Genomic DNA, 16,741 nt, shown 5'->3' with positions numbered 1-16,741 from the left:
ATGTGTGAGTTGAAACTCTATAAAGTTACAATAACATTCAAACAACCTTAATAACTAACAAACTATGCAACTACAAAATACAAATTTGTAAAAGCATAAAACCTATACAGATCACATGGGATAATAAGATCCAATCGCAATGGAGATAAGATAACCACGTATATGTAAAATTAGAAGATAACAAATCAATAACTATCCAGCCACCAAAACTACTATATAAAAGCATAAAACCTATATAAATCATAAAAGCCAAGACTGTATAGTAATGTAAACGACCACAAATATGTAAGAGCATAAAACCTATACGAATGATAAACACAAAGATAGCATAGAAAATTCGTAATGGAAATAGGGATAGGCTGTACTTTCTTTTTTGAAATTTTCATGATTAATATGATACAACAATTTTACAAGAAGAAAAAAATAAACTATACATTTATGGTCCTGGTATATAAGCAAGTGTACTACTACCTACAGCGGAACTAGATGACTAACTGCTAAAATTGCTATTTTTGTCTCTGTTACAAAACTGTTAAAATATTTCATGCCTTAGAGATGCAGGTTTCAGACTTGTCAACAGCACTACTGGAAAATTGAGTGCCTTTCTAATGTAAGCATATATACGTCTATGACAGGCCGAGCCTTTGCACGTATTGAACGGTGACCCAACTCATAAAGGAAAAATACACTGCAAAGAAACAAACTTTCTTTAATAAAATAGTACTTGGGTGAGGCGTGGAAGTCCAGGATGCAAAACGTCGGCGAATGATGTCTAGCAACGGGTAGAGAACTCCAATTAAGGTAATGGATAGAAAGGACATTATAAAGCCGGAAATAGCTCCAGCTATTAGATCCCATCTCCATAGGTGTATTGATCCCGAACCGGAAACCCATGACTTCAGTAACCTTGTAAACCTGAGATGATATGAGCAACTTATATGGACCAAAAATGACAAAGGGATAATATGAAGTTACAGACTAAGGTAACTTTTACAGACATATAAAGACCAATATAAAGACAGAATATGACATGCTGGTAGAAACAAAGAATTGATAACATGGTTCTTGAGCCAATAAAGAATATAATCGGATACTAAATCATCACTCGAGCATTTGTTCAAAATTATTATAACTGTGGTCATAGACATCAAACCGGCATCCGGAAAGATCAACCAGATGCATACATGTAATTTAAAGCAAACTTCACTTCCTTAATATGAACATTAGCTGACTAACAAGTGCCTTGTTTCAAGTTACATTCATTTATCTAGAGAAAACATAATTGGCATAAATATCTGCAGCAAACTAGCAACTATTTTTTTGAGATCAGTTCAAATTAACAAGTAACTTAGCCACATTCCAATTTTGGTTCCTGAAAATTGGATACAAGCCTAAGGACCTCCACCAAAAAAATCTTCTCAATGGAACTCTAGCTATCCCTTAAGAAACGGCTGCCTAAGCTAATTGAATGGGGTCTGGTTATGCAAAAGTGGACGGATTAAAGTGTTTAAATTGCTAAATGTAAAAGCTCTGGAGCAGCATGTGGTGCCATGTATTTTACATAAAACACACTTGCAGAAAAGTTCAGCAGACAGTGAAGCTCATATTAAAACCTACCTTCTTAATTGCAACTGGATCCAATCCAATATAAGACTGCTCTCATGACTAATTAGTATGACAAATAGAGAATATCCTTATGATGTTTTCAGTTATCTATGATATACAGAATCTTCAAGTGAAAATATGAGTATCATGTAAATGTAATCTTCCTAGATGAGAAATTTACAGCTCCAAAACTATTCATGGGCACAATATTTACTTACAGTATGGAATATCGTTTAAGCATCTCGACAGTATCAGGATCCTCAGCTTGGCAATTGAATAAACCTTCATTGTTTATATTAACCTTAGAAACACCCAGAGTATACCAGCACTCATATGTTTCATTTACCTGAAAAATCAATGTGCCAGTATGTAAACACATACCAATAAAATTTTAATTTATAATGAGGTAACTACATGCTTCTTGGAATCCAGGAGATGAAAGGGAACAAACTCTCAAAAGCTAGATATCCTTCAAATTTAGAACATCATCCCAAAGGCTGGGTCTCAAATGTTCACCTTAAATTTATCCTTGGTCAACCAGGCAGCACCAAAATTGGGTCTACACTTGTATGGAAGAGCTTCTTTTGGGGCTTCTGCTGATGCATACCTTGCTTGTCCTGAATGATCTACATATTCAACCTGGGATACATAACAGAATGTATTGGAAATTAAAGAACTAGAAAGATGCATTAGGAAACAAATGACAAAAGAGGCACACCAGAAATTGTACTCTTTTAAATCATTTGAATTGCTCTATAAAGCATACTCGCATGCTGGGATATTAAATAAATGGAATGCATACTTGTATAAGGGATCATTTATACAAAAACGTTACAGTGAAATTATTAGGAAATCCACCCATGTCATTTATCAAACATGCTAAAACAAGTACCAGAAAGTATTTATTGATCTTCTTATGTGGCAGAGATCAGAACTAGATACTTGTTTCCACGCAAATACTATCAAGTGGGTATGTAAGATACATCTTGGTATCAAATAGAAACGACGTCAGTGGCTCCCAATTTTTCTGTAATTTTGTAGTAGCTATCCAAGTAATGAGACACTGTTAAGTGGTGACATGCATAGGCATATCACCACCATTAAAGTTATACTAGCTGATACTGAACTTTATCAACATGAAAAGGTGATCTCAGAATCTCGCAGCATTAAAACTGCTGGATTGGCTCTTTGAGCTATCAAGGACCAGAAAAAAGTATTCCACATAAGAATATACAGTTTCCAGCAGAACTAGATGTAAATGATGTTAAGTGGTAGGAGTTCTAGAACTTCAAATGTTAAGTAGATCTATATTCTCAAATATCTCTCATATTTCACTAGGACAAACTTTTTGCAAGTAAGCAAGCCAAAATGACCTAAAAAGTTACATCCTAAAGCATTATAGATGTTCTTGAGAGTCACCTTATGCTGTAAACAAATTTACACATAAATACCACAGAAATGAGCAATCTAACAGGAAGTATTTTCCAAAAATCGCAAGAGAAAATTGTTTCAACATTGAAGAAACAATTACCTCAAAAACAGAAGCCCAGTAGTAGTCATAATGGCACCGATACTTTTTCCGTTCAAAAGGGTAAAAGACATGTTTAGCTTTATAGTTAAAAAGACCTAATTCACAGACCTTTGATGACCTCAGATCCACACCTGCATAAATATCAACAACACTGATGTGAGATAGAGAAAAGAAAGATACGACCGTGCACAAACAACATTTACCCAGCGTTGGACATCGAACTCAGAAACAAAATTTACTACCGAAATAGTAAGACTTACGATTCACATTAACATCAGAAACGAAATAAACCTTCCGGATAACTTAATAATGATTGTAAACAGAATTACTATACAATGAACTTACAAAATGTCAAATTCCTCAAATCAAAACACTACATCACACACATGTATTTTGCAGTTATCTAATTTTATGAACTTGATAACATCATGATCTGCCTCCAAATCCGCAATAATCATAACAATGTGGAAAGGAGGCCATTAACTATGATGCAAATTAGTAAAAAAGCTAAATAGATTCCTGACAACAATGTACAACAACCAACACGCGAGAAAATGAAGCCGTGAAAGCATTCAACACTCCAAAAAAAAATATATTCTGATTCCCCTTAACTTCTCGGTAAGACGGTAAATCATCATTAACTAAGCCGGAGCCGGAGCTGTATACGCTTAAATTCATTCCACACAGAAATAGCAGCAGCGCAGAATAAAAAACAAACTACAATCCATCGATTCAAAAACGGATCACTTAGTGCTTACTGCTGGAAACTATTCTGCAGCGAGACTGAACCGAAATCGGGCTCCAAATTGATAAATTCGCGATCAAAACAGCAAAGTACAGAACCGAAAATGAAAGCAGAAGAATGATTAGGAAAGCGAAAGCGACGGCGAAGCAGGAACGGAGAAAGGAGCGACGGAGAGTGGTAGAGCCGCCGTCGTCGTCGTTGCAATCCCTCAGCTCTTCCTCGCTATTATCCGGAGAATCCATCGGTTTCGAATAAATTGAAATAATTTTCGAGGTTGTCGCTCAGGAAATTTCCGGTCACCGGGAATTTATCCGGTGATCGGAGTTTCAGTAGAAGGTAGTTGTGCTCCGTTCTTTATTTCGTGTGTGTTTGTAATCGCAAAAAGTGCTTTACTTAATCCAAATCCCAACGCCTCGCATTTCTATTAAAATACTCCAATAATAATTTAGTTGAATTCTAAAATGTTTGATAAATTCCCATTTTTTTCATTTGAATGGAGAATTTTTTAGCACCTACGATACAGAATTATCGGTCCGGAAAAAATAATATTTTTTTATTTTATTTCCTTCCATAAAAGGAGTGTATTTTATATTTTTAACAATATGTTTAAATTTCATTATTCATTAATAATATTTTAAATATTTTTTATTTCTCTTTTATATTTTAATTTATTACTGATAGTCGTGTCATTTTAATAAATCCTTATTTTTAGATGACCGGGGTGTATTTGGAAACCATAATAGTGGTCATATGCTAAAAAAATATTTATTGATTAACGTTGCAAGTATGGCAATAGAATTATTTAACTTGTATACATTTGAATACTGTAGTAAAATAAAATCACTAAATCGAAAATAAATACGGACTACTCGAGTACTTGTTTAGAGGCGAAATAAAAATACTAACTCATACATTTTCTAATCTTCCATACTATCTAGCACTCATATTATCATAGATAAATATATTAAAGTCATTTATTTTCTCTATTTACTACGTTTATGATTGCAAGGGATATAAGCAAAACTCTAAATATTATACAAACTCCAATCTATAATTTAGACCGTTAAAAAATGTCAACAGATAAGAAAATAATAGCAATAAAAATGTCAACATACTTGTCAATGGTTGATGTTGTGTTGACATTGTGTTTATATTTTTTTACTATTATTTTATCATCCGTTGAAATTTTCTAATGATCCAGATCATAATTTAAAATTGTGTACAATATTTAGAACTTGCATTTTAAGATTATTGTATATATTATTGTGAACCAATTATTGAAAATGTGTAGTTTCTTTGGATTAACAAATAACAAGCTCAAACATGGTGTTCTTCCTAGTTGGCTTTCTTTGACCACATCCACACCTAACATCTGAAATAATAGTAATATCAAATATGGTATTAATAAGCATATTTATATTGACAGTCAAATTAGAAAACTAAAATATGTTTTTATGGCAAACATGATTCCATTTCTGTTTCAAAAAGGTTGACGGCAAATTAGATGACGGATGCAAGAAGATCGACTCGAATCTCCAGTCACTGGATCATTCTTATCTCATACTACTATTAAAAATACTCTACATAAGAGTATGAAAGATTAATTATTAAATAATTGCAGAGTCCTTATATTGAAAAGAGTGTGTTTGTGAAGGTTACTAATGAAATTATTATCCAATGATTTAGAAAATGAAAAATAGAGGAGAATATTATATTTAATTTTATTTAACTTTTTATCTTTTATACTATATTTTTTTAGTTTATATGATATTGTTTATATTTAATTTTTAACAAATTCTTCTTGAGCCTCCAAAGCCAAATTTTTGGGCTTTTGGCCACTTGCACCAACTATTTACATATCTATAGGAGTACTCCCCACTTTCTCCACCAATGAAAATTTATCATATTTTTCTATTTTGTTTGTTCTATAAAATTTTTAATATTTCATTTTTTATCATTTGTGACAGTGGACTCATATTTCACTAACATATTATCACTTACATTTAATTATAAAACTAATACTTTAAAAGTAGTAGCCAAATTTTATTAATTTTTTCAACTCATTTCCATTACATTTTTTAAAATCCATACCCGGTCAAACTGTGACAATATTTAAGGGACAGAGGGAGTATCATATTGTTCTTATTTCAATTTTCGGGGTAAATACAAAACTCATACAAAATGTATCACTTTTGTTTCATATTAGTACAAAAAGTTTGAAGTTGACATAAATCATACAAAAAATTTCTTTCATGTTTCACTTTAGTACATTCCGTTATATGTGTTTAAACGGTGTTAACTTTTTGCTTATATGACATACAAACCATGAAACAATAATAAAAAAAAATTTGTATCAATATGAAACAATCAAAAAACTTTTTGTACGAACATGAAACAATAATGAAACATTTTGTACTTCATATAGACAAAAAGTTAACACCGTTCAAATATATATAACAGAATGTACTAAATTGAAACACGAAAGAAACTTTTTCTATGATTGAAACACGAAAGAAACATTTTGTACTTCATATAGACAAAAAGTTAACGCCATTTCCACGGTGCTTGTCTACTAAACTCAGCTCAAATTCTCTTCTTATTTTCATCTTTTTTTTTCTTAGCCAATTAAATCGAGTTTTCTTGATTTTGTTAGCAACGAATCTGTGTAATTGCTTGGCACGTGTTGAGTTTCAAAATGCTCAACATAAGTATCTCTTCCTTGCTTAATATCAACACGATCACATGACAAATATTTGTGTTGATATTTTAATAAACTGCGTTGACATTTAAATATTAATGTCAATATAATGTATTAAAATATCAAATTAAGTTTATGTTGACATTTCATTATCATCGTGTTGACATTTTTAATACACTACGTTGATGAGTTAGCAAGTTAGCAACTTAAGAAAAGTTAGCAACGGATCACATCCCTATATACATATTCTATAAATTTTGTATTTTATATACGTGTATATAGGGTTGTGATGCATTATCAGCCACTCATTTTTATTAAATTAGTTGTCCAGAATTTGCCACATGAAAAATATTTTTAGATTAATTAATTATGAAATGGCAGAATGGTAATTTCATGGTACATTTTATTCACTAAATACTTTTTTAATTTTATTTTTTAAATTTTTTTTGTCAACTATGTTTACAATCCATGTCAACTACACACATATAATATCAACTAAATATACAATTCATGTCAACTATACACACTTAATGTAAACTATAAGTTGTTGACATTTGATGTGCAAGCTATTGATGATAATACCCTCGAGTTGACATAATCTACTTGCAGTTGACATTTCGAAAATGTTGTGGATGAGTGGTTGAAAATGTATCTCAATCCTCAATTAAGCTAAAATCTCAACCCAACAGGACCCTCTATATATATATATATATATATGATCAAATACAAACTCACATCTTTAATACAAACTACAAACTGCAATCACACACCATCTTTGATTCTAATCTGCGGCTGGGAATGGTTACTAAGTCAATGTCACCGGGTAGTTCAATTTATGTCACCGGGGGTGTATATGTAAATCGTTTTGCACCAGCAGTTTTATACACGCTTATTTTACTCCAATCTGGTATAATCATAACTAGAATTATTTGTAACCGTTCCTAGGCGTGATCACACCATGATGACTCCCTAATTTATCTCCATTCTCCCAAACTACCATTAGTATCATTTTTTGGAAAGTGATTACATTACTCATTCAGCCACAAGATAAAACATAAATTAATTATTCACCATTGCAATATAAACTTCAATCTCCCGTTGAAAGTCATATCCAAATTTTCTTCGACGTGCTTTTTAGTGTCCTTCTCCGGCCCAAGGTCAACGTCCTCGGTTGTGTTCAAATGGAAATGTCTTACAAAGATCAAGGTAGTTTCTCTATCGCAATGTTTTGTCTGTAGCTTTGGCCGCTGACATTCCGTGATGACATTCTTGGTGATGCTTCCCTATCGTGTGTATAGTTGCAGTTAGATTCAGAGATGACATTCCTTGATGACATTCTTGGTGATGCTGAGTTTTCTGTCCTTTTTTGTTTAAAAATTGTTGGATATATAGTATAGAAGTTGTTGTTCTTGACTAAAGAAGACATCGTATGTAGAGTATGCATAGTCATTAGGTTATATTCCGAAATGTGTTTGAATGTGTTTTCGAAACGTAGACTTTGTGTAAGATTATCTAATTTTTTATGCTTGTTCTGATGGTGTATACATAATCTGTCAGCAATGTATTTTGTCTGATACAACATATAAAATATAATTTCAACGTCACCAGCATAATCTGCCAGCAATGCATTTTGTCTGAATGTCACCAGCATATTATTTAAATGCCAACAAAATATAATTTCAACGTCAAAGGAAGATTCTGTAAATGTAAACAACATTGAAAGAATTTCAAAATCACCAACATAGAGTACACATAATCTCAGACAACCTTGAAAGAATTTCAATGTCAACAACTTGGAATATACATAATTTCAGTGTCAGCAGCAGCTTCTAACAATGTCAGCACACTTTCATAGTCAATAACATGCAATTTCAATGTCAGCAACATATAACTTCCAAAAAAATAAGAAAAATTACACGGCATTGTGATTTCAAAACCAACCCTGGAACACAAGAAAAACTAATAGTGGGGTGGTTTGCTGGGTGATTCGTGCTGAATTTTCAAAAAAACAAACAAAAAAACAAACTATAAACCACAAATCTGTGTGGGGTTTATGGTTTCTCAATAGAACGAACTTAAATGTACCCTGCATGTTAATTACAAGGGGGGAAAAGTGGTTAATTGCACTAAAAAAAAGAGACTTGACTGTCTATCAGTGACAATCAAACACGATTCATACAACCCATGGTGACAGGATGTCAACATAGCTCAATGTATCGATTTTTTATTTATACAAAAAGAGCGGCGCATTCAATGGACTGAATAAATCTACAAAAACCCAAATAATTCGGAATGACACCGCGGTTGCAAATTGGGGTTTTCAACGGAAACCTCACCTCCGGCTGACGCTCCAGCCGCTTGACCCGCTCGCCTCGCAGAACTCATGTCAACGCGATCCTTGGAAAACGACGATTGCGTGGAGTACAGAGACGAAACGTTGGAATGGAGGAAATTGGAGAGGTGCGTTGAACACGCTTAATTGGTGAAATGTAAGAGAGAGGGGATGACGTGATAAATGAGAGGTGCGATTAATAGCCGATATTATTGGGATTCCTTAATCTAAACGGATTTTGTGATTTTAGCTTATAATTTTTGTCCCAAAAATAACCCTTGGTGACATCTTTTATAAGCTATGTTGACATGTTGAGAGCCCATAAATTAGAACCGTCGATTAAATATACTTAATAGATGAGATTATAGTTTGCATAGTTTGTATCTTAGGGAGTTTGTATATTATCACGACCCTATATATATATATATATATATATATATATATATATACGGTTTTGATCTATGCAAAACTAGATTTCATAGTTATAATTTTTAGGTCATGCTAACAAAGCATGACCTAAAACGATCTTAGCATGACATTAAACCTAAATATTATAATATGACCTAAAATTGCTTAATTATGACCTTCCGTGTTTTTGGTTAATTATTGACCATTAGATCATCTAATCCTAGTGCCAAGATTTGGACTGCATTTCTGGATTTAAATGCATTTTTATTTTGATCATCTCCCTATATATATATATACACACATATATATACAGGGGTGCATTATAATGATAACACCAATTTGTGTGATAACCCTATAACTAAATCTCCACCACACATTTTTAAAATATGTGGTTTAGATTTATTCTAATAAAACTAGCATTTTATCAAATAAAACTATCATATTTCGGATATATTAAGGGCAAAATTGTCATTTCGTTATAAAATTGGGCGGGTAAGAAGAAAACGTGAATTAAACGTTGCATTCAATTTCTCTCACACTCAAACCCTCCGAATTGCATTTCAAACCCTTGCTTCTTCAGTTTCGAAGGAAAATCATCCAAATTCTGGAATATGTCGAAGGAAAACACTCAAGCATCTTCGAAAGAAGGCTGGATGAAGTTTATAACTTATTTCACTTTTGTTTTTGCTCGATTTTATCATTTTGCCAGAGATTCTCGTTTTTTTAGATTCCATAGTTTTTTATTGTAGCTTTAGAGTTACATATGACAACATGATGAATTTACTTTGAATTTACTTCATAGTTGGTTTTGTATCATGAATTCATACCTTATTCCATGATGAATTATTGTTTTAAATTATAAAATGATAGTTTCAGAGGATAAAATGATAGTTTCAAATGATAAAATGATACCAGGGATAGAAATCAACTGTTTCTACTAATGTATTGAATTTCATACCAATCATTGGCTTCAAAGCATCATCACAAACAGGAATGTACATACCTACAAATCAGTAAAACTATCATTTTATCAACTCAAAGTATCATTCTATCCGACAAAACTATCATTTTATGCAGTAAACCTAACATTTATAAGCCAAAAGTATCATGTTAACACATAATCGGCACTGCATAATATAATTACATAATAGCATGAACTGATTTGTTGCCCATTTTACGAATGCCAAAACCAACTTAACGAGCATAATGTTCATAGAAATCAGCTGCTTCTACTAATGTATTTAATTTCATACCAATCATTGGCTTCAAAGCATCATCGCAAACAAGAATGTACATACCTACTAATCAGTAAAACTATCATTTTATCAACTCAGAGTATCATTCTTTCCGGCAAAACTATCATTTTATCAACTCAGAGTATCATTCTATCCGGCAAAACTATCATTTTATGCAGTAAACCTAACATTTATAAGCCAAAAGTATCATGTTAACACATAATCGACAATGCATAATATGTCATTTTGTCAGGTTAAAGTATCATTTTATCAACTTATATGCAAAATTGAAAACATCTTCCTGGTCACAATTATGCAAGAAATATGGAAACAAAATCTGGAGATTATGGAATAATGAACCAAATCGGAAGAAAATCTGGAGCTTATGGAAATAAAAATAGGCAAGAAATATGGAAACAAAATCGCTGAGAAGAGAGAATCGAACTAAGAGAGAGTGAAAGAATGGAGTGAAATTCAGAAATTAAATGAGGGAAATGACATATTTACCCTCTGCGCCTTTTTTTTGAAGTAAATCTAAGTTTGAATCACATCCACAAGATTAGAAAATATGTGTGGTTCAGATTTGGTTATAGAGTTATTACGTGATTTGGGGTTATCATATGATCACAACTCTATATATATATACATATATATAGGGGTGTGTTAAGGTCCTTCGCAGCTTTTCAGTCCAATGTTCTTTTTAATCATAGCCCTTGGATCCTTGAATTGGATGGTTGTGATGATCTGCATTATTTGACGAAAAATTTGCATTATTAGTCGGTGTGCATTATTCAACTGAAAATCTGTATTATTACACTATAATGGTGCATTATTAGTCGGTGTGCATTATTCAACTGAAAATATGCATTATTAAATGACACGTGGCATCAATATAACCGTCGGATGACAAAATCGTGGGGCTGAGATTAAAAAGAACAATAGAACAAAAGATACAAAAAGGAAATGACATTTAATGATATATGTTAGGTTTATTGCATAAAATGATACTCTGAGTTGATAAAATGATACTTTTGACTGAATTGATAAAATGATACTTTTGACTGATAAAATGATAAAATGATATATGTTAGGTTTATTGCATAGAATGATAGTTTTGCCGGATAGAATGATACTCTGAGTTGATAAAATGATACTTTTGACTAATAAAATGATAATGTTGACCTATAAAATGATAAAATGATAACTAACAAGAATTTATTATGCATCCACACGATTATGCAGACTGTCAAAACACAATTCAATTTACTCTATCCATGTTGAATCTAGTCCAAAACCAATCCACATCAATATAAAAGACTCGGACTCCATATATATATACATACATACATACATACGTGTAACTGAACCTCATACATCTGTTTTCATGAATAATCATCAGAAATTAAAACACGAGTAGTCGCAGCTCAACACCTTACAAACCAGATACTAAAACATAAATCAATTAAATCTGAATCGAAGTAGGTGTTCATTTTATCATGAGCGAAATTCAGAAATTAAATGAGCGAAATGACATATTTACCCTCTGACCCTTTTTTATGAAGGAAAGCTAAGTTTGAATCTGAACCACGTGATTAGAAAATATGTGTGGTCCAGATTTAGTAGGGTTATCACACAAATTGGGGTTATCATTATAATGCACCCATATATATATATAGGTTCATAATCAATTGAGATTTTTTAAGCTAATTGAGAAATGAGATGCAATCTCAGCCACTCATTTTTATTAAATGAGTGGTCAAGAATTTGGCGCATAGAAAATATTTTTACATTAATTAATTGTGAAAGGGCAGAATAGTAATTCTATATTTTTTAAAGATTACCGCTCACCCACCCCCACATTCCCTGCCACACCATCGAATTTCCCCTCAAAACCTCCCCCTCCGCCGCCGCACCACACACCTCCACCCTTCGCCGCCGTCGATGCTCCGAAGAAAGTCGTCGAGCTCGGCGACCAGATCTCGAACCTCACCCTCGCCGACACTCAGAAGCTCGTCGAGTACCTCCAGGACAAGCTCGGCGTCTCCGCCGCCTCCTTCGCCCCCTTCGACGTGGTGATCGACGACGTGCCAAGCAACTCAAGGATAGCGACGATTAAGGTGGTTAGGGCTCTGACGAGCCTGGCGCTGAAGGAGGCGAAGAAATTGATTGAAGGATTGCCGAAGAAATTCAAGGAAAGAGTGACGAAGGAGGAGGCGGAGGAGGCGAAGAAGCAGCTCGAGGAGGCCGGCGCGAAGATCTCCATTTTAGCGCGATGCAGAGGAAATTTCGATCGACTAATTTTGTGCGGTAAATGAATTTTGATTTATGGTCGATTTCGTCTGAATTTGGAAATAGATGAGTAGATGCAGTTCATAATCTGAATTTGTGATTCAATTGAGCTCAATTTTCTATTTCAATTCCCACTGCCGAAAAATTTGTTTTGCACTGTGCTATAAACAAAACCTGTTGTTTATTAAAGATAAACAAATTTGAATTGGTAATTTTAAAATTGAGAAATTTCATCATAAGTTTGGGAATGGTAATTGAATTGTAAGAAATTCAAATAGATTTGGAATTGAAGCTCCGATTTGGAATTGAAGCTCCGCAAAAGCGTTGTTGCTTGTGTGGATCAGATCAAAGCATTTGGTGACGTTGTTTCTTGTGTGGATCAGATCGAAGCATTCGGTGAATCCTTATAAGTGTTATTTTTTAGATGTTGACATTTTAATACGAGTTGTTGACATTTGATATTCTCGTAATTGATATGTGAATTATAAGTGTTATTTTTAGTTGTTGACATTTTAATACGAGTTGTTGACATTTGATATTCTCGGTATTCAAATGTGAATTGTAAGTGTTATTTTTTAGTTGTTGACATTTGATATTCTCAGTATTCAAATGTGAATTATAAGTGTTATTTTTTAGTTGTTGACATTTTAATACGAGTTGTTGACATTTGATATTCTCGGTATTGATATGTGAATTGTAAGTGTTATTTTTTAGTTGTTGACATTTTAATACGAGTTGTTGACATTTGATATTCTCGGTATTCAAATGTGAATTGTAAGTGTTATTTTTTAGTTGTTGACATTTTAATACGAGTTGTTGACATTTGATATTCTCGGTATTGATATGTGAATTGTAAGTGTTATCTTTTAGTTGTTGACATTTTAATACGAGCTGTTGACATTTGATATTCTGACTATTGAAATGAAATGACACTTATACCCCCGTGTTGACATAATGTGATAGCTGTTGACATTTAGTTAATCTTGTGGATTAGTGGCTGATATTGCATCTCATTTCTCAATTTAGCTAAATAATCTCAACCTAACAGGACCATATATATATATATATATATATATATATATATATATATATATATATATATATATATATATATATATATATATATATATATATATATATATATATATATATATATTATATAAGGTCATGATAATGTACAAACCCTCTATAATACAAACTATACAAACTTTAGGCGTAGACATTCTTGACATTCCCCCCAGTGACAGAATTTGTATTAGGCGTTGACATTCCCGCAGTGACAGAATTTATATTAGGCGTTGACATTGACATATGAATCTCATTGCTAACCGTTGATTACTTACAAGGAGTGTGTAGGATTAAAGTTTGTAGTTTGTATTATAGATAGGGGTTTGTATTTGATCACACCTCTCTCTCTCTCTCTCTATATATATATATATATATATATATATATATATAGGGGAGCACTATTATCCTTTTCCACTCTTAGATTCTTTTCTCTTCTTACTAATAACCGTTAGATCTTTTCAATCAACGGACCACGTTAATCCTTAATAATGATTTCCGCGTTGCATTATAGAACCTTTAGTTGTGCATTATGGGGGTAATATAGTAAAGTTAGTAAAATGGAACCGCCATATTTTTGGCAATAGCGAATTTTAAGCGATTTGCAATCTTACGCCTCTTCAGTTTTCTCCAACTTCTCTCCAGCATACGATTCGACTCTCCCCACTCCTTCCACTCTCTAAAACCCTAGTTACATCTCCCACAAATCGATTTTGACAGCCTCGATCCGTGACATATTTCGGCGATTACACTCCACCGTGGTTACATCTGCCACAAATCGACCGGCCTTGACTCGTTTCGACGAATATTCAACAAATCTTGCAGGTATGTAAATGGAAAGCATTCAACTTTGCAAATGCCTACGAGAGGTCGACCACTCTCTCAAGCATCAGAGGATGCAGGTGAAATTTCCGACGCTATTCAATATCTTATTTGTTGCTTGCGTGAAAGGGTATTTGCAACTCTGTTGATTGCTCATTATCCAGTTTAAAAAGGAATAACTTTACAATGTTCTTTAATCTCTTGGTGTATATGTGCTCAGTCCGGATGGAATAGGTTTATCAATTTGTGTGGGTAATGCATTATGAAACTGTAATTGTACATTTTTTGGAGTATATTGTGCATTATATGATTGGTATTCTTTATGTGCAGTAAATTATGCAATGTGCATAGTGTCGTGTGTTTTGTGTTGTGTTGATTAAACTCGTGAAGTAGTTTGTATGTGCATATTTTAGTGTAAACTATGCATTATGAAACATACTTTATGCATTATGGTAACTACATTATGCATTATTAAGGGTGTTGGATGTGTTGTCATATTTGCTCAGTCTGGATGTGTTTTTTGTATTATGTTGTGTGGCCAATGCATTGGCAAACAGTAAAATTGGATATTTTTTTCTACTATTGAATGCATTATATGAGTTGTATAATGTATATAGTTTCAAACATTATGTGTGTAACACATGTGCGTTTTCATGTTGAGACGCTGCACTATCAGTTCGTTTGTGCATTTAATAGTGTAGACTATGCAGTATAGAACATTATTTATGCATTAAGTTAACTAAATTATGCATTATTCAGGGATTTGGATGTGTTGCCATAGATCCTCAGTTTGAATGAGCTTCTTTTATTATGTTGTGTGGGCAATGCATTTTGAAACTATAATATTGCATTTTTTTATAGTATTGACTACATTATATGAATGGTATCATTTATACAGTTTACTATATTTTATGTATAACCCATGCGCATTATCATGTTGAGACAATGCATTATTAGTAATATTATATGCATTATCATGTTGAGACAATGCATTATCAGTATTATTTAATGCAGTATCATGTTGAGACAATGCATTATCAGTAATATTTAATGCATTATCATGTTGAGACAATGCATTATCAGTAATATTTAATGCATTATCATGTGAACATCTATAAGTATTATATAGACTTTATTGAAAATGTTATGATAGTTTTCTTTGTTTGTTCTATTTCAGAGAAGCGGCTACAATCAGAAATAGATGATACAGTAGATGATGTTATACCAGTTGCTTTGGCTAAGAGGTTCAGGGATAGGTTGGCAGAGGGCGCTCCCAGTGCGGTCGCAGGTGATGCTGAAAAGAAACAACTAAAGGGACGAAAGCCTAATCGGCTGTACTGTAGACGACCACCGCTGGAATTTTTTAACTACTTGAAGCAGTTAAATCCAAGACAGAAAAGGGCGGTTACGGAGATTGGTTTTGGGGCAGTACTCTGTTTTTGAGAATATGTTTTATGACTGTGAAATTTCAAACACGCAGCCGAACAGTTTGTGCATGTCGTTTATTCGGATTGCCTTTATTTTAAATGCAATCCACGTTATTTTACAATGTAGTGTGTATTATGTTATTTGTCCATATACGTGTACGATTAACTCTCATATTGCTTAACATAAACCACATAATTTACAAATCCTAGTGCATAATGCAATGCCTACACCAAATAATGCGTTCGTACATTACACAATAACTATACTAATCCATATATAGAAAACGGATCAAAATCCTGTGCATCATATCTGCATGTCATTGCATTATTTGTACTGAATTATGCATTATATAACTTTTTGTGTGTATTTGAGAATATGCTCTATGACTGTGAAATTGCGCATTTTAGTTTCTGTAATGCATTATTTGTGATATGTAATGAACATTTATCCTGATCCGTTTAACTTAAGTTGTGCCGTGTTTCTATGTTTGGTTCACGTTTCTTGTTTTCCCTAAGGGTTTAACAAGCCTAGGGGCTAGGGTGTAGTACGTTCTAAGTCTACATAACGTTGTCCAAATACACGA

General features: G+C 32.9%; 1 protein-coding gene across 1 annotated transcript; it reads right to left on the bottom strand.

Moving 5' to 3' along the window:
- Positions 1–325: 325 nt before the first annotated feature.
- On the bottom strand, positions 326–4,279 carry LOC121754972. The gene is made up of 5 exons (XM_042150259.1): positions 3,895–4,279; positions 3,137–3,267; positions 2,122–2,244; positions 1,824–1,951; positions 326–915 (listed from the first exon to the last, which is right to left on the bottom strand). The coding sequence occupies exons 1-5, from the start codon at positions 4,121–4,123 to the stop codon at positions 627–629; spliced, it is 900 nt and encodes a 299-aa protein (XP_042006193.1). The 5' UTR covers positions 4,124–4,279; the 3' UTR covers positions 326–626.
- Positions 4,280–16,741: the final 12,462 nt, after the last annotated feature.

This window comes from Salvia splendens, chromosome 11, assembly GCF_004379255.2.
Source record: "Salvia splendens isolate huo1 chromosome 11, SspV2, whole genome shotgun sequence".
Taxonomy (NCBI): Eukaryota; Viridiplantae; Streptophyta; class Magnoliopsida; order Lamiales; family Lamiaceae; genus Salvia; species Salvia splendens.
Note: the sequence above shows the minus strand (reverse complement) of the source record. Positions and strands in the feature narration are given on the sequence as shown.

Coding starts and splice junctions, on each gene's coding strand:
- LOC121754972 (XM_042150259.1), bottom strand. CDS start 4,123: ATGGATTCTCCGGATAATAGCGAGGAAGAGCTGAGGGATTGCAACGAC. Junction 2,245..3,136: donor ACTGGGCTTCTGTTTTTGAG/GTAATTGTTTCT, acceptor TATGTATCCCAG/GTTGAATATGTAGATCATTC. Junction 916..1,823: donor CTTAAACGATATTCCATACT/GTAAGTAAATAT, acceptor ATATCATCTCAG/GTTTACAAGGTTACTGAAGT.